Below are 20115 nucleotides of genomic sequence, written 5' to 3'. Positions count from 1 at the left end.
ACAGACGGTGACAGGGCACAAGTCCTAAAAAAAGAAGTGGGGGGGGGCGCTGATGTCACAACAGGAAGTGACGTCACAAAAGGTGGCTTGCACCATCAGACTCATTGCCTCCCCTCGCTCACCCCTTAGATGCAATTGCATCAGAGAAGTCAGCGCATGAGCAGCATTCTGAATGGGCTCCGATCTCTCCCCAGAGAGGCCAAAGAGTGACCGTGTGGCTCCATTTGCTCCAGTAATCGAGCACCCAGTAAAATAATTGGGGGGACGCCGTCCACCCAAGTGGTACCCTGACTCAAGCCCTGGGTCACGGTGATAACAGTCGGACAGAGACACAGTCCGATGTCAGTGGGCCGTTGTGATGAATCTGCAGCAAGGCACTATAAACCCTGGAGGGAAGCCACGCTCTTACCAGTACGGGCTATGGGCCAGATGTATCAATATTGCATTTTGCGATTCCATAATAGCGAATTTTACCGATTCGCTATTATGGAATTGCAAAATGCAATGTATGCCGGTTTTGCAATATTAATTGCGATTCCTACATATTCCTTATTTGCGACTCGCAAATTGTGAGTCGTAAATAAGGAATGGCTTCCCATTCATTTCTATGGGCCTGGAGGCCCATAGGAATGAATGGGAATTACATGCTCAAATTGCGAGTACCCAATAGGTACTCGCAAATTGCGCATGCAATTTCCAGGGTGCAAAAGTGCCAAATGGACACGCTGTTGCACCCCTGAAATATGCATGTGTGTGGATGTGGCGCACACACATACCCTAAGGACATGTATGAATGCCACATGGCACCTAGAAATATGCAAAAAAGTTACTTTTTCATGGAATTTGCAAATTACCACCAACTAGAAGTTGGTGGTATTTTGCGATTCCTTAAAGCCAGGTCGGATTTTTTTTTTGCTTTCTGCATTGCATTTAAGAGATCGCAAATTGCGATTCCTTAAGTGCATTCGCAGAATAGGTAATCGCAAAAATTGTGATTCTCTATTTTGTGTATGCCTTTTAGGATGATACATCCCTAAAGGAGTTTTCCTGTTCACAAATGGGCCAATTCTGCTAATCAACCTGTTTGCAAACGGAAAAACACTTGATACATCTGGCCTATATGTCTTGGCTGGCTCCCGGCTTTGTGTGGGCTCGGTAGTTCAATCTCTGATAATCAAACGATCCTCGATTAACCAATACACTCTCTTCCAACAAAATACGACTTTTTAAACCCTCTCCTGATAATGTGATTGTAACTAAATCTCGTGGGCCAGCAGTTGTTTTACTTTGTATTGCTGTACACGTGCCTCACCACAGAGGCAGCATATGCCACCACACGCCTTCCTCTTTGAAACTTAGGGTTAGGCAGCGTGAGCTGCACATTACAGGACTGAACATAAGACCAACATTTTGCAGTTACAAATATCAGCAGAATTTGAGCCTATCTCGTTATAAAATTATAGCTCGAGAGGAGTTCCTTTCTAGTGGTTATTGCAGTGGGCATTGTTTGAAGAAGGGTGGTACAGGTCGGTAATCTGATGGGAACATTTCTTCTCATTGAGAAAGTACCATAGGTTCGATTTCGCTGTCGTACCTCCACCTTTGAGGTCACATCCTCACAGATACACAGTTAGTCAGTTTTGCTGACCCATTGCTATTTTGTTGTTGGTAGATATAGTTGTCAGGGGTAGTAGCAATGCATGGTCGGTAAACATCCCCTAGGACCCCCTCTTTTTGTACTTATGTTCTTGAGCAGCTGATGCTGCGGGTCCTTTTATCTATTAACTTTCATACTCTGCATATCAGGTGGAGCAAGAAGTGTAGTTCAGTCGAGTGATTTCTTTGCAACTGTAAGACGAAAAACGAGACTGCTCGAGTTCGGAGCAGTTCGCCTGACACGTTGTTGCAATTTGTTAATCCTTCCTTTAATACCTTCTTTTCTCCCCATCAGAGCGGTGCTCCGTTTTACCTGCGCTGTGGCCAGGTGAGGTGGGGCGAGCATTCCCTAAAATATAGGTGAGTGAGAAGGTAATCAAACTGATACATGATCACCATTTGTCACTCTAAAAGAATTTGACAACCTTGCTTGATGAATGATTAATATATCTTGATGGCACATTGTGAAAAACGATACACTATTAATCAAAATGTGTATGTTTTCTCTATCTGTGTATTTGTTTGTGTGTTTGTCTGCTCCTTCCTGGTGCACATTGGACCACGAAATCAGGAGAATTCCAGGTGATATCTAATATCTCTTTTGTTTCACTTATTTTCACTTTATATCTAGCAGTAGCATTAGTCACGGTCCTGAAGAAGCAGAAGAAGACCTCTTGGCCCCGATTTAACTGCAGAAACATGTCGACCCAACATCTACCTTAGTAGTCATTTGTTTATACTACTATGCACTGTTTTAATCTTTGGGAGTGAATAGGTACCCATTACATTACTTTTTCACCTCTTCATTACCCAATTTTATGAGGTTTCACACCAATCACTTATTATTTTCACTCTTTCAGCACTGCTAGTCAAATTGCCACTTGATGCCGAGATACACCACACTTGCATTGGGACATACTTGAGAGATTAGGCTGAGATCTGCCAAATCTACCGAGGGTACAACCACTTACCTTCATGGTGAAGGATCCCAAATGATGCAGGGTGGTACAGGTCGGTAATCTGATGGGAACATTTCTTCTCATTGGGAAAGTACCCTAGGTTCGATTTCGCTGTCGTACCTCCACCTCTGAGGTCACACCCTCACAGATACCAAGTTAGTCAGTTTTGTTGACCCATTGCTATTTTGTTGTTGGTAGACATTGTTTGAAGAAGCCAATGGTAAAGAGGATTGCAATTTGGTCAGCCTAGCAGTTACCCCGAACTCAGTGCCGTCACTTAGTCTTACCTGGGTTCAGATCCTTCATGATTGGTCCTGCCACCATGTTGACACCTAATACTTCGTCTTCGTGGTGGGCTTCTTTGGTCTCTTCTGGGGAGTAACTTCCCGAGGCCGGTCGTTCTGCATCAGGGCTGGACCCTGGAGTCACCATGCTCTCCTCTGTAATGTAGGGCTCTTGGGTGAGAGGGCTCTCCACATTTTCTGTTTCCTCAAAATGTGAACCTGCAAGAAAGGCAGCAGTCAAACAATAGGCTCAAGAAGCAGTGTAAGTACATTCCTACGGTCTGTATATCATTTTTGAACACATGTGACCTAAGGCATTCACTCCCTGAGAGAGTGGACGGGCACTAGTGGTCCACAATGGTATGGTTTCAATCTGAGATCCTCTTGTTAGGCCCCAGAGACATGTCACAGGACTCAGACAACACTGTCTTTTCATCCACCTGCCAGTTTCATCACCTATACCAAACCCATGGGTTTTATGTTTGATGAATTGTGGCACTGCTGACAAGGTGCAGATGCCGATCTGTGGAATTTGACACCACCACTACCAGTATGGTAAGCTCACACTTTCTGCTGGTGTAAAAGGAGGCAGTCCACTTCTCACGCGCCCTCCTCTTTGACCTGGGCTCCTGCATATGGCAGACCTGATGTTTCTGGAGATGTTTAAAATGGAGCCCAACAGAATGCCAAGTAATCCATTCTCCTGACACATTTATTGATCCACACCATTACTACCCACTTCTCAATGAACCTATTGTCAGTACTGGTCTATACTTCTTCCGCTGTCTCCCGGGTAGAATCTATGTAGGTGCCTCGTCTTCCTCTGCCTCTAATGCACAGGCTGCGGCTACGACTAACACAACATGTCCTTCTAGAACCTCAGCCAGCCTCTAGGTTCAACAAACCACCAATGCCTTTGACATTTTGTGCAGGTCAATAGTAAACACTTGATATGTTAGTAGAACACTGGGTGATTCCACCACAGGGCACATGTGCGGAGCAGTAGAAGATTGGAAACAAAATGGAGTATGGCTGCATCTTAACACAGTCCGTCCTGCAAAGCCAAGGAGCTTTGAGGTGGGGACACCACTAGATGCTCGAGTCTGCTTCGAACCACAATTGGTCCTGCAACTCTTTTTTTCGCAATAGGTCAAAAACTCTTTATGATTCAAAAAGCAATCAGCATGCAGAAGTCAATTCAGCATATAGTGGTTAATACAAAATGCACCTGATAAAGGAGTGTAGACATCCACTGTTATAACAAAAACAAGTCTATTTATTTCATAGTATCAAAAACACAGAATAGACAGGCAATAATAAGGAGGCTGCTCCAAGAAAAGAAAAAGAGGGGTGGTCATTGACTTCTGCATGCTGATTGCTTTTTGAAGTATAAAGAGTCTTTGACTTATTGCGAAAAAAAGAGTCCCAGGACCAATTCTATACCGTACTATACCCAGGTCCATGGACATTGATTGGGTTACCCCATTAGCTTATAACAAGTCTGCTTCGAGCCAGATGCCCGGCTCTGGCTTATCCCGAGGGCCTCTAGGGCAGTCAGGCCAGAAACAAGCTACGATTTGTTGTAGGTTCTTTTTGCCCTACCTCCCCTCCAAGCCACCTCTGCACACCAGAGGAAAGGCTGGCCAGTGCACGGGCTTCTTGCTTCTTGATTAACCCAAATCAAAATGGGCAATGCCTGTAGCACTGACCTGTCCCTCTTCTATTGAACACAAGGGTTCCACCAGCAGCTCAGGATTTTTGCAACTCTGGGAAGGTTATGTCTGACACAGGAGAATGGATGTGGGGCGTGCATTGCTTGTATCTTAGACACTGCCTTGTCAGCGCTTCATTGCTATGTTATGGTTTGTAGCCCCTCTACCTGTACTACATGGATACTTTTACATGCATGGATCCGGGAAGGGAGGGTTGGAGAGTGTGAGAAGGGAAGGGCGCAGAAAGAGGGTTGAGAGATGAAGAGAGGAGAAAGAGAGAGAGGACGAGAGATGGGAGAGGAAAATAGATATGGTGAGAGCAGGATAGATAAAGACGCAGGGAGGCAGAGTCAGGGTGGGTTAGAGAAAATAAGAGAAAGCTAGACCACGAGAGAGAGAGAGAGAGAGAGAGAGAAAGATGGAACCAAAGAGGCAAAGGGAACGAGAGAGTGTATGTGTGTGTGAGGGAATGGAATGAAATGTGTGATGTTGCAAGTAAGTGGCTATCTTAGAGCCTTGCCAGTGATCGTAGTCAGATATCGCTGAAGCTATCCACTTTCTTGTTGCCGCGGCCCATCCCTGGGCTCTTAGCCCAAGCCAGACCCCTGGCTCGACGCCGGCTCAGCTTTTCCCATGAATTCTCTGCCTTGCCCACCACTAACAAATGGTTACCATATTTTTAAGAAAGATAAGTATGTAGCTAGAAAAGTGAAACTAATGCAATGAAGTACACAAAGAAATGGTGCTCTGTCTAACCTGCAGAATCAGCTCTCCTACACCAGTCACTGTGAAACCTCCCCACTGCTCACTGAGCGACCTTCATAACTGGCACCTCTCTGGCTAATCTGAATCCCTGGATAAGAACACAGCTTTAAATGAAGACAAGGAAAGCGTCCATTGGGGTGAACAAAGAAAAGTCCCAATCAACACACATAAAAACACAGAAATGTTTGTAGGAACTCATAACACTAAGGAAAACCACATGCGAACCACAAGCATACAAACCTATCCTCGCACAACATACCACACCAAAATGAGAATAACCAACCACAAAGAAAAGTACCGTAACAAACTGAACTGTCAGATAAAACATATAAAAAGCAATACAATCCACTCAACACAATAAACCACAAGTAAAACCAACACACGAGGGAAATGTTTATAATTACACTTGCAAAACCATTCAAGGATTTGCAAACGTTCCTCATTCCCATAAACCACAGTTCAGTACATGGTCAATTGAAAAAAAAGAAATATTCCAGTGAAGAAATGTAACTACAAGCTCACAATTCGACTGGAAGCAAAAACAAACTGCAATAGAAAATAGTTGCAAACTCCCAAAACCGACAAAACCTAAATGGACACATACATAGGTCATGCTAGTTTCTCCAAGGAAAAGTCAGAAAAAAGACACTGGTTCAGAAACTGATATTTTACACACTTATCTCAACGATAACTTTCTGATAATCTGTTTTGTTCCGACTTCAGTGTGCTAGTCACTAGGGAACTAGTGGTGAAGAAAATAACACCAATAAAACAAACATTAACATCAACGTATGCGAGGCTATTTCCTCCTGCTTGTCTGTTAGCAAGTAGCGCGTTTCTTAGGGCTGCAACCCGAGCAGTTTATCGTAGTTTGGTGTTCGGTAAAATACTAAAATAGCCTTGCACTTTGGGCTTTGTGTAGTTTTGTGGAGTTCTTTATAAACAAGAAACACAGGCTGCGGTTTCCATGGGCAAGCCGCATGCCAGTTGCTGTTTTTGCACACTGACTGGTTTGCATCTTGCTTTTCATTTTGTGCTGCAGTTCATGTACCACTCAGAGGCATGGCAACATCATCTACCTGAGTATCATGGATGAGGCAACAGGTACTTTGTGACCAGCAGGAATGCCTTCTAATGCAGAGACATGGGGCCATATGTATCAAAAAGTCATTTTGCGATTCTCAAATAGCGATTTTTTGCGAATCGCTATTTTAGAATCGCAAAATGCTTCGTATGTAGGATTTGCAATACATTTTGTGAATCCTACATACTCCTTAATTGCGAATCGCAAATTGTGATTCGCAATTAAGGAATTTCTCCCCATTCATTCCTATGGGCCTAGAGGCCCATAGGAATGAATGGGAAGACATTCTCAATTTGCGATTCGCAATTAGCGAATCGCAAATTGAGAATGCAATTTCAAGGGTGCAGGGGTGTCAAAAGGACACCCTGCTGCACCCCTGAAATAAGCGTGGGTGCACATGTGGCGCACATACATGCCCTAAGGGCATGTATGTGCTTTACATTGCACTTTGAAAAATGCAAAAAAGTGCATTTTTCAAAGAAATCGCAAATTACCACCAACTTGAAGTTGGTGGTAATTAGCGATTCTTTAAGGCCAAATTGCACTTTTTAGCTGCTTCTTACATTGCATTTAAGGAATCGCAATTTGCGATTCCTTAAATGCAATCGCAAAATAAGGAATCACTAATTTTGCGATTCCTTATTTTGCACGCAGATTTGCCTTAATACATACCATTTGGCAAAATTGCATTCGCAAACGCCGAAATTCTGCAAATTTCACCGTTTGTGAATGCAGTTTTGCTTGATACATATGGCCCATGGACGCCTGCAAGGCACAGCCGCCCTCCATCTCTGCATTCCCATTCCCTGACACCTTCATTTTCTTGAAAAACAGCCCTTGTTCCATCAAGGGGCGCCAAGCAGTTGTCCACTGTATCCCTGGACTATTGCCCTTTCCTCCAAGCAAGCCTTACACAGTTCACAAGGTCAAGGTCCTTTAAATCCATTCCGATTGGTGGTTTTTGACCTCAGTTGTGGTCTCAGACAATCTATATTTAACGTTCTAAATCACAAAGATGTGGGGAATGCCAATTCCAAGCCTCACCACTTTGTGATTTAGGATGAGATGTAAAAGGCATTCTGCCTGTAAGTTTGTAAATGGCAGGCTTTGCCACTACAAATGCATTTCTTTCATCAGTCCCCCAGGCCTGATGCACTAGTATAATCCTTGTTCTATTAACAATAGTGTCTGTGGTGACAGTGAGAGATCTTAGAGTGTTGAGGTACTGCTTCCAGGATGTAGCTAGCGACATGAGGGCGAGCCAGTTTTTTAACCAGTTTTTGAATCATGCTAGATTCAAGACTGAAGGACCTATTCACAAAAGTAAATTTAAACGTGTACATTTATTAATGTATACATTTAATATGGCTATCCAGTAGTAACTTTACACTTTTTTGCTATTCACCATTTCTGAGTGTTAATTTATTTAATACTAGGTGCAGACTTGATTGTTTCCACCCCCTCAAAACAGGTGTTGGAACCTTCTTGAACAGCATTTAAAAGTGTAAAGTTACTACTAGCAACTTTTCACATGTAAGCAGACTTCTTTGCCACAGGGGCAGTGATCTCCCTTTGGTAAAGTATAGGGAGAAAAAATTAAGTTAAATAATTATTTAAAAAAAATGTAATATATTTTTATGAAAATTATCTTAAAATATGTATGTAATTATTTTTAATATATAACAAAAAAATACAATGTTACAGAATGTTAACTCACCAAATTAAATGTTTGTAAAAATTAAATAAATATAATATATTACTTTCCATTATAATTACTATTTGAAATACATTTTATGAATCCAACCCTCACTGTAATTTTTAGATTTAATTATTGTTTATTACATGTTATTGAAACCTTTTTTTAAATCAATTGTAGTTTTTTATTAACAGTTGTATTTAATTATTTTAACATATAAATGTAAATAATAGATTTAAAAAAGTAATTTTAAATTGAATATAAGTTTTAAAATATATACCAACGCTCGGATATATATACCAAAGTCCAGGGACAAATAAGCCATCCCACAAAGCGAAAATAGAGTGCAACACCAAATTTATTACAAATACATTTCCATGACACGTTTTGGCCACACAGCTTTGATCCCACTTTGTGGGACAACTTATTTGTTCCTGGACTTTGGTATTTATAACTGAGCATTGCTCTCTTGGTCACCATAACACCTCCTCAGTTGAGGGGACTCATAAATGAGCTGTCTTGGTATCGCTCTAAATGTTGCTATTTATGTAAAATTATTGTATTTCAGTCTCATGTCTGACCACACTATATACACCCACATTGGGAAATTAGCAATGACTGCTAACTTTAATCTTATTCCCACGTAAGTTTTTTCATATAAACCTAGCAATTTGGGACTGTTGTATGGCGTTTTAGATTCCGAATGGATTTTCCTGATTCATGCCCTTATATAAGCACAATTCACGTTGCCCTTATATAGGCATAGGAATCAAGCCCTTATTTAGGCATGGCCCATGCAACTCAAATACAGGGAATGGCGACCTCAATCTGTTCACCAAACGTCACAATGATTTCATGGAAAAACAGCTTAAGCCGTTAGGGACTTCCCCTTGCTTAAATATTGATTTCTCCAAGAACTCAGTTAGTTTTACAATGAACATCTATTCCTTAGGGGTTCATTCATGACCTTCATATGCCCGACTTTATGTCAAAGAAGTCATTCCTAAACACCTTCAAGGTATAAATATACTTTCACTTGCTATGGCAAAGCACGGTGTTTCGGAGCAGTTCGACGACCTACTTGCCCAACCCAGCTCGCTACAGCAAGTACCGAAGGAAGCCGACTCTCCAGCTGACGCACTGATCAGGAAGCTGCCCTCCTCTGCTGAGAAATCCAGCTCCAGTGTTTCTGACTCCCCTTGCGGGGTGTTGGGAAATCGAGTCCCAAGACAGAGATACCAGACCTCCTTCATTCTAAGGTTTGGAGCTGATAAGAACCTAGAGAAACATTTAGTAGATTCTTGGCAAAAATTAAACCTATGCTAAAGACCATACTTACATCTTCCCTCGTACTAGACCTAGGTTAGGTACATTGGGTATGCGTATTTTAGAAGCACCAGTTGAGTATTTTAGCCTGTGTTATTTATGTATGTGTTTTTATATGCCTTAGAAACCATGCAATGCTATTACAGTATTATTTTATAATACTATTCCTGCTGTACGCATTATACTTTGCATTCTGTCTAACGATTGTAGCAGTTCACCTTTCGCATGAGAAAGAAGACTGTTCAATAAACCTTTTATTGGAAACGCCCGTCTCACTATTTCCCTGCAGACTCTGTTGAAACGAAGCATGAACGATTGACTGAGTGAAATACTTATCTATTCTTTCTATGACTCTGAAGATAGTTATTCCAGTCTTAGGGAAACAAAGTTGTCATGTTTATGCGGTTGTCAGAAACTAATCCCTTCTTGTGAATTCGAGAAAGTTTCTAGTGACCTCTGAGCCAGCTGGCACTCACAATTAAGTTTAGTATATTTGATAGAGACCTACTGACCTAAGTCCTACGTCATATATATAGGATATATTATTCCAATGCGCAGAACCTATTGGGAATATAGGACCTACACTGCAGGCCAAGCCCTATTTGTGTCTCGGGCGGAATTTGAAAACTCAGTGTTGCTGAGTCTACCAAAACAGCTTGTGTTTCTCTGCTGGTTGTCTTTCATGCTGCCCACAAGTGGGTTGCAAGCAATGCTTAATTTGAGCCGGTGGTTTCCAGTGCTGCGCACCGGTGCTTAATTATCAACACTGATGCTTGACATAGCGCCACAGGGTGGAGCTGTCTGGCTTCTTAGAGATGACCACAACAACAGTTAATTAATAATTCAATCTCCATTAAAGATGACTAGTATGTGCCGCCCAAGACATTCTTATAGCTTTGGGGGCCTGAAATAGTCAGAAATGTCACGCTTGTAGGAGTGAGCTCATTAGTAGTTGTGTTGTGACTATCATTGGCAGCGCTGGGAGGGGAAATGTGTGGTGCAAGCTGCTGTTGCCTCCTTATGAGAGCCCAGGCACTGAGTTCTTTACAAATTAAGCACTGGTTGCACGGTCTAGAATGTTTTTCCATATACCACCTATTTCAATCAATCAATCAATCAAAGCATTTGTATAGCGCGCTACTCACCCGGAGAGTCTCAAGGCGCTTGGGGGAGGGGGGTCCTCTACTCCTCGAACAGCCAAGTCTTGAGTTGCTTCCTGAAGGCGAGGTGGTCTTGGGTCAGGCGGAGGTGGATGGGGAGGGAGTTCCATGTCTTGGCCACCAGGTAGGAGAAGGATCTTCCTCCCGTTGTGGCTCTTTGGATGCGGGGGACGGCGGCGAGGGCGTGGTTGGTCGATCGAAGTTGACGGGAGGGAGTGTAGATGGTCAGGCGGTCGTTGAGGTATTTTGGGCCTTGGTTGTGGAGGGCTTTGTGTGCGTGGGTGAGGAGTCGGAATGTGATTCTCTTGCTGTCGGGGAGCCAGTGTAGGTTTCTCAGGTGTGCGGAGATGTGGCTGTGTCAGGGGATGTCCAGGATGAGTCGCGCTGAGGCGTTCTGAATGCGCTGGAGTCTTTTCTGGAGTTTTGCAGTGGTTCCGGCGTAGAGGGAGTTGCCGTAGTCCATTCGGCTGGTGACAAGGGCCTGGGTGACCGTCTTCCTGGTTTCGGTGGGGATCCACCGGAAGATCTTACGTAGCATGCGTAGGATGTTGAAGCATGACGAGGAGACGGCGTTGACTTGTCTGGTCTTCTGGCTGTCAATTCGAGCACCCGTTAAGCTGAAGATCATCTGCCTTACTTGCAAGGCTTCGCTTACTGGCTGCTTATTTAGACTTAGGGGAATATGTATAACAGAAGTGGCGGAGTGAGTTGTTAGCAGTCATGGCTTAACGCCTCACCCCGCCACTTCAGAAACGCAAGGATGCACCATATTTACAACAATATGATGCAGCCTTGCATTTCCCCCTGCGATAGCACATATGCAGGCACCCTTGCACCATCAAGGGTGTCAGCGTGTAGGGAAGGAATGTTTATGTGTAGGAAGGTGTCCCTTCCTGCACATAAACAATCCTGAAATGCCATTTTGTCACTTTTATGTGTGCTGCTTCATGCAGCACAAATGAAAGTCACAAAATGGCATCGTTTTTACAGACTGTTTATATACAGGAAGGGGGAGCTCCTGTACATAAACAATCCATGGCACATTGCTTGTTACATGTGCGGTGCACAAGGTAGCACACCTTGAAAAATAAAAAAACAAGGAGAAATAATCCATTTCTCCTCGTTTCGACAACTTAAGACCAGGTTTTCCTGGTCTTCATTTTCGTGCTGCTTCCTATGTATGCCACCCTTGTACATAGGGGGCAGCGTAAAATTCAATGGGTGTTGTGCTGGAACGCCCACCGCAACACCCACTGCCCACCCCTTTCACGCTAAGCATAGCGTGAAAAGGGGCCTTATTTACAAGGTAGCATTAAGCCACGTTAAGTAAATAAGGCAAGGGCCTTATCACCACCACAACATCGATAAAAGTGACGTTGTGGTGGAGATAGGGGCTTACACATATGCCCCTTAGTTACCAATTTGAACATTTTGAGGAAATAAGATTCTAAATACCTCAAACTGTTCCTTTTTTTATGGATCCTCTTATGACCTCGAAATTGTTATGGGGAGCGGCCTATAGAAAAAACCTAAAGGCTAAATGTTGGAATTAATTTTGCTGTGTTTTAGTATTGTTTTATTAGATAATTGCTGTATCTTTGTATTTCACGGTATTTCTCTCTCTCCTTGTTAATGTCTCTATAAAGCACATTAGCAATTGAGTCCACCCTATGGCAAAAACGAAGGTTTGCAGACCAATCCACAAAGATAACAGGCAACTATATAGTTGTAGTATTTCCTACCAATACCTATCAGTAATTTATCTTCAATGTAAAAGACATATTTGGAATAAAATATCAATTTTGATTGGCTCTTTAATCAAATAAAACTATTTGACACGCAATCATTCCATAATTTACATCATCAGCAAAAAATGAGTCACTTTGTTTGTGCAGCTTATGAGATAAGATTTTTCCAAAATCGATTTGGTAAACGGTTTGAACGTGGAAAAATCAGTTCACTCTGTTCAATATCAAATAAGAACCACAATGGCACAGGATCACATAGGTAAACATCAAATATTGTGGCTTCATATGTATTCCATGAATCAACTCAATGTTCCTTTGACAGACTGTGAATGCAGTGCAGAAAGAACATTACAAACTTGCATAACATTTTTTAACATTTCTAATGATGCATACATATTTCGTGGACTTTATTAAAGATAGTAGCAGCTGGATGTTGCTTTAGGATTTTAAAAATTGAAAAGGTGACCTCTCATGTAAAGGTTTGGTGTTGTGAATTTGACGTGAAATAAAACACCAGCTTAGACACAGATGCACTGTATGATTTGGGGCTATTCAGAAGTATCCTTTATTTCACTTACTCAGTTGTAAGCCTAAAGCATTTAGAAATGGGATTTCCCCTTATGATTCACTGTATAAAACAGGCAGTAGTCATGAGTCATCCTATCACTCTGAGCTATTTTCATATTGAAACAAGCACTATTAATTCAGCATTGACTGTTCTTCCTTGGAAAGAGCCTACATGAAGTGCTGGGGGCGCACAGAGACCTTAAAGACCAGGGGTCGATTTCCCACTGTAACAAGTAGACAGTGTGCAAACAGAAAGCTCTTTGTAGCTACGATTGGCCCCCAATCATTATGCACAATTGACAACATGACTGGAAAGTACCTCTTCATAGACAGAAGTTCATAGCTATCGTTATCCGTAGTTGTTGGAGCTATCTCATAACATTGTCTTCATGTGACACATTTGTCATTCCAGATGATGAAAAGGCCCTCAACAGAGCATAACTGAATTAGTTAACCTTTTTGTTTCTAAGTCAGCAGGCTGGTGAGATTTCCTGTTTCACAGCAAAACAAGCATCATATATTAAAAAAATATGGACAGTGGTGGTACAAGTGTCCTCGCTATAAGCTCTTAATTCGAACCAAACAGACATTGCTACTACATTAAGTTGCGAGTATGTGGATGAGATTTTGACTAATTACTGAGAGATACAAGTGCTTTATACAGAATTTAGTGACTTTATTTATGTTTGCTGGTTTCCAGTACCTTGAAATTCACACAATTTGCTACTATTCTTCTCACTGCAAGACTAAAGTGCAATAGCTTTAGCAAGAGTGCCATGATCAAGAACATTTTTATATTATTTTGATACTACATGGAAAATATAACACTGCCTGATCATGTAGAGTACAGAACAAAGTGATCGGTCTCTGCATTTTTGTTACCTGCTCAATGGTACTTGTTTTTGCGATTTTAAGATGATGATGTGGTGAGTCTGCTTGGAATAGGAGTAAGACTTACTTGCAGGATTATAGGTTGATGCAGTGCAAAACCCACTCGGCTATGTTATTGAGCTCAGTTGGATATCTCGCTTGAAATATTCATGCTGATTATCTCCAGTTGCCAACACTTTCATTGACATATTAAAACCATTGGCAAGTTAGAGAGGACACACACCTTCAAATAGTGGTGATCTCACTGTTTTGGCTGCATTGCGGTACGTTTTTTTCAAACGTAAAGATTCCGGGCCATTTATTTTCATGCAGAAACACACAAACACACCACAGTCCCTCACACTAATTAGTGTCTGCACTAAAAAAGAATCTCAATGTAAGATTGAAATACTCTGAACAAATATGACAACACATGATGTTGTTATGAGGTGTGCATTGCAATTTATTTATTTATTTATTTAAACACTTATAAAGCGCAACGAAGGCCCATGGGCATCTCAGCGCTAAGTATCTGCTAAATTCAGCCCTACAGGAGGATGTGATTATTGGTCAAATAGCCACGTTTTAAGGTGTTTTCGAAAGGACCATAGGGAGGGGCTGCTCTTTAAGGACAGTGGCAAAGTGTTCCAGAGCTTAGGTGCTGAAACGAGGAATCTTCTGTCACCCCATGAAACCAGTTTGGTACGGGGTACTTCCAGCTGGAAGCGATCAGAGGACCGCAGGGACCTGGTGGGCCGGTAGGGAACAAGTTGTTGAGTGAGAAAGGCCGGTCCCTGGTTGTGCAACGCCTTATAGACAATGCACAGGGCCTTAAACTTAGTTCTGTTCCTGATGGAAAGCCAGTGAAATTCTCTGATGGTTCCTGAGACTGATTGAAATTTGGGGATATCACCCAGCAGTCTGGCAGCAGCATTTTGAATGGTTTGCAGCTTATTGAGGACTTTTTCTTGAGAGTTCAAGAATAGGGCATTGCAGTAGTCCAAGGTGGACAAAACCAAGGAAGTGATCAGGGTTTTACCAGCTGAGGCAGGAAGGAAAGGGAGGATTTTTTTAATGAATCGTAGCTTATAGAAAGCGGAGGAGGCAATCTGATTTGCGTGAGGGAGAAAAGTGAGACGGTCGTCAAACATGACACCTAGGTTCCTCACTTTGCTGACTGGAGTGGGGGGAGGACCCATGGACTGTGGCCACCAGCGGGAGGACCATTCTGGGGTTAAGTTTCCAAAGATGACCACCTCGGACTTATCCGAGTTCAATTTAAGACAATTGGAGGCCATCCAATTCCCTATGGCCTGCATGCCCAGATTGAAATTATCGGCGATTTTTTGGCCGTCATTTCTGATGGCTAAGACCAACTGGGTGTCGTCAGCGTAGGATGTAAGGCTCATCCCATGAGCTCGAATGGTATAGGCAAGGTCCGACACGTATATATTAAATAGTGTCGGACTCAGGGATGAGCCTTGGGGTACTCCGCACGGCAGGGACAGGGTGGTGGACTGAAAAGGCCCTATGGTGACCACCTGAGTTCTTTCGGCAAGAAAGGAAGCCAGGAGAGTCCTAGCCTTGTGCCGAATCCCCAGGTCTTCGACACGGTCGATCAAAATGGCATGATCGACCGTGTCAAACGCCGCTGACAGGTCCAGCAGTATCAAGACTGCTGTGCCATCCGCATCGCGAATGGTTCTGATGTCCTCTGTGGCCTTGATCAGGGCCGTCTCCGTCCCATGATGTTGGCGAAAACCAAAGTGGGAATCATCCAGTAGATGGTGGATTTCTATAAAGGCTGACAGTTGGACATTTAGGGCCTTCTCGACAACTTTAGCCAAAATAGGCTTTATGTAGTAATAGCCAAAATGTGCATTAACTTAAGAGATCCGGGCAATGCTTCTCAGTTACACATACAAAACAAATGTAAAAAGACCTTTTTGTTGTTGCTTTTTGGCAGACATTTTGTGAAACTTAACCTGCTCGATGAACAAATATATAATATCTAATTTGCATTAGTCTTTTGATGATCTCAAATTCATTGCAGAATTTTTTTTAACAATAGTAGATGTTTATCTTGTGTTTTGCTCCACGACTGTAGTGATGTTGCATACACTGTGTTGGTCGTTTCATTGTTTCTGTAACATCAGCTATGCAACATTTTGGAAGCGATATTGATCAAGCCTTTTGCTATCTTGGGCTAACTACGCTATAATGATGGACTTAAAGAAATTGGGGGCCATATTCAATGGATTATTTAACATCAACAATAGTGGAGTAGCTAATTTACCTTTCTTTCCTGCTTGCTATAAATAATTGGACAACCACACTTTGCTCTACACTGTTGCTGTCAAGGGCATCAGAAGGCCGTAGTGTGGTTTGTACTTCAACTTGAAATTTCGTTTATTTATTAGTTAAATCGTTTTATTATCAACGACACTCTGTCAGCATCCGTATTAGAAGTCAAACCATAATGTACAAAAGAAACACAATGCATCCTGAATTCCTCTCAATGTAGCTTCCTGTGTTCCACCCCATTTTTCTCTCCTCTATCGGTGGGACATTGTGAGGGCAGAGCTCTCTGAGCCCACCTTACCTTTCATTCTCACCTCACCCATACTGAGATCAATCTTAGTTCTACCACAGGCTCCCAGAATCTGATGTAATGTATAAATAAGTACACACTGGTTTTCCTTCTGCAATCCCAGCATAACAGTAGTTCATTTTTAACGCATTACTGTTCATGGCTAAACTCATGAGTGAAATCACAAATGCATATATGAGACGATACTCCAAACCCACCACTTACTTAGTCCTGGAAACCACTGATTCACTTTATTGCCCTTTCCCTGAAACAGTGCAGATGGAAGCAGCTTGCTGACGTGCTTGGAAGTGTCCACCACCATCATCATTCTAAAGTAGTATTCCAAATGGTGGGCGAATGAGGTTTATAGGGATCAAGGATGCCTGGGAATCTCTTTGGGGTTTATTCCATAAAGAGTGTGCCTGACAACTGTCAGAACCAACTTTTTCCCCTCTGCCCCTTTCCCACTTGGTTCTCAGATCTGCTAAGTGTTTGTTGCATATCCAGGGCAGCATGGTACATGCCCAAGACATACTAAATTTGCATCTATCATTGGTGGATAAACTGTCCATTTCTTTGTACTGAGTCCAGACCAAAGTGCGGCCATGCAATGCCAAAGGTGGAGCTGCCTCAAGCAGCCAGACCTTGGTTGCTCACGCGTCCTGTGGAGTTGCTCAGAAGACATGAAAAGACCTGCATATAATACCCTGAGCAGTTTTGTGTTTCCACTGTTTTCGAACTGGGGGGTTCCCTGATGTTGTTAAATTGCCATTCATGTAAATAGTATTTAAAAATAAAGAGGCAATATCTGATAGAGTCCCTCTCACCTGTACCCTCTGATTCAAAGTGTTAGTTCACTTCTCTCAACCAGTCTAGGGCAGGTCTAGATTGACTCTGTTTATGTATTTTCCATCTCCATTCTACAGTATTGGTTAACCAGACCAGCAAGAGCGTATTTATATCCGCCTATTCAAGCATTTTCTGCCCTTCATGTGTACACAGTCTTATTAGGCCAGTTTCATGGTCCATTTATCCCTCTTGAAGTTGGTATACGAGCCTTCGTTTCATTGCTGATGTTTATCCTGTAATGCAGCCTGGTTATTGGCTTGCTCTTACTTACCATAGGAACAATTGGAATAGGAGGCAGCAAATGCTGTTAAGTCTGTCAACAGTGGGAACAATCAGCTGAATGAATTTTCAAGCATAACTAATGCCTTTACTTTTGATAGGTGTTAGCCAAAGTGTGGTATATGAGTTTGTCAAAGCTGAAAGATTTGAAGACCAAACAATAACATTTCATTGCTAAAGTTACCATTGAATGACGTGAAATTAGCACTAGTCTAACTTGATAACTGGTTTTCTGCTACACTTTCCATTGTATATCTGCTACTGAAGTCAATATACATGCTGGTGTTGCTGTGCAGTGCTATCTTCTAAAGTATGCAGTGAGAACATGGATTACTTGCACAAGGACTCAGTGAGACTTACAGTTCAGCCCAGTCACTATTGCAGTCCTTTCAATTCTCAATCATTTTTAAACCCATAGATGTATTTAATCAATTTTTGCTTCATTTAATGACCCAGAAAAATCTCAGGTTGTGAAATGGGTGGAGGATTTAGTTTTGCTCCTTTTTTACTTTCTGGATGGTATAGTTTACCTTATAAATGTAGTAACACAAATACAAGAACATAAAAAAACAAGATTGTAAGCACTACTAACTCCTGACATGCAACAATTTGAGATACTTGTAGTGCATATAGATATACATTGCACACTTCACCTGCTTTGTAAAATGTGGAAGTAAGTTGTCCTGATATAAGATTTGCCATTGTTTTATTTATAGAGTAACATTTTTATATTTGAAGAACAGTAATTCATCGCTTGACAGAAAATTAGAGTAATTAAATTTACTAATCTGCTTATCACTTTTGAAGCTCATGTGCAACTCATAAAAGTTAAAAACAGCTGATGGAAAAAAAACATATTTCCCGAAAATATATTTTTTCTGACATTTGGACACTAAAAATGGGTAATACACTTGTCTGAGATAGAAGTATTGTAGGAGAGTAGTATCGGCTTTCATGGTTACCCCCACTTTCTGCTTGGTTTCAGTGTGTTTTTGGCCTAGGCTGCTGGGATCTTGCTAATCAGTACCCCGGCAACTGTGCTTTCTCCCCTAAATTGACATGGTAGGTAATTTGGCACCCCCACAATTGGCTACTAGTGTACCCTTATAAGTCCCTAACATATGGTACTAAGGTACCCAGGGCATAGGAACACCAGGGGTATTCCATGGGTTACAGCATGTGTTATGGCACCCATGGGAGTCTTAAAACTGTGACTACAGGCCTGCCATTGCAGCCTGTGCAAGTTGGTACTTTCACCTCTCACGACATATTTAAGTTTTCTTATGTCTGATATCACTGCACTTAAAACCTATAAGTCACCCCTACGGCAGGTCTTCAGTCCCGCGGGCAGGGTGCTTGGTTATAAGAGTGAGGGTGCCCCTACATGAGCAGGACACCCAGTTAAACGCTAGAGTCAATTCTCCAGGCTTTGTAAGTGTGGTTGGCCATTTTAGGACATATAGTGGGTATCAGTCATTATGAGATTTCTAACTATGTAGTGGCTGAACTGAGCCCTGTCATGTTTGGTATCAAACATGTTGGATACATACTCCAATACCAATTCCAGTGATGGAAGTATGATCCCATGTACTGGGGGGCTCCTTAGGGTACCCTCCTGTACACCCGGTAACAGACTTTCAGGGTGTGGAAGCAAGCTTATGCTGCTGCCGACCATAGACACGATTCTGCTCTCCTGCTGCTGAGCCAAGCTCGAGCAGGGGAAGGTAGAACAATAGGTTTCCTGTCACAGGGAGGTGTGATCACCTCCCATTCAGCACTTCGTGTATTGGGCTGGGGTGGGGGGGCTTGCCAGCGCCACCAGACTGCACATTTGGCGCCCTCCTTGCATACTCCAGTTTGAACCAGTTCAGGGAGCCCTTTGCTCCTGCTCTGGCATGAAACTGCACAAAGGACATGGGAGTGCCCTCCGCTCTGTCCAGCCCCTGAGTCATCCTAACCCTTTCCTTAGGGCATTTAAGGGCTCCCCTGTGGGTGGGTCCTCAGATTCGTGGTGGGACAGTAGAAAACACAGGAACTGCGTCACTCTTCAATTGTCTGGACACTTGGACTGCGTTGGACATTGGCTGGAACTGACACTGCACCAAGGAAGACTCCTGCTGCTACTAGTTTGGCTGTTCTTCAAGTCTTTCCCGTCCCCTATGTCTGTGCTTCATCCTTGTTCTACAGCAGACCTGTGGGCATCAAGCACACCTGAAGAAATCTCCCTTGTAGTGAAGGAGTCACTCCCCAGCATCTGCAGGCACCGCAGCAAAGCTGACAGATCTGCTGCTCCTGTCAACCTACAGACTTCCAGAGGCTCGGCAACATAGGTGGTGATTTTACTACTACCTCGTATCATGACCTGCCCTCTCTGCAATTCTGAGGACAGTATCCCTTGTGGGAACCTCTGGAACCAAACCTCTGTGCACCTCATCAACTTGCTGCTGCCAAGGCTTGTTGGCTCTTCACGCCAGAGATCTTCTGGCTACAAGAAGCTCCAGCCTCCAGCATCTCATCCCTTCAAGATCAGCGTCTTCACCGCATCCTCTGCACAGTGGATCTTCATCTTT

The 20115-nt window shown here is 42.7% G+C and overlaps 1 protein-coding gene across 2 annotated transcripts in view; it reads right to left on the bottom strand.

Annotated features, from left to right (window-relative positions):
• The window catches only part of LOC147749151 (zinc finger E-box-binding homeobox 1-like), a 380330-nt gene that overhangs the window by 163958 nt on the left and 196257 nt on the right, over positions 1-20115 (bottom strand). Inside the window, exon 2 of one of the 2 annotated variants that reach the window (XM_086966617.1) lies at positions 2903-3118. In XM_086966617.1, coding sequence (XP_086822743.1) covers positions 2903-3118 — 216 coding nt within the window. Of the gene's footprint in view, positions 1-2902; positions 3119-20115 lie in introns of those variants that run through there. The other variant, XM_086966619.1, reaches the window with a different exon arrangement.

The sequence above is a fragment of the Lissotriton vulgaris genome, chromosome 1_1 (assembly GCF_964263255.1).
Source record: "Lissotriton vulgaris chromosome 1_1, aLisVul1.2, whole genome shotgun sequence".
Lineage (NCBI taxonomy): Eukaryota > Metazoa > Chordata > Amphibia > Caudata > Salamandridae > Lissotriton > Lissotriton vulgaris.
This window is presented reverse-complemented; position numbering and strand designations above follow the sequence as displayed.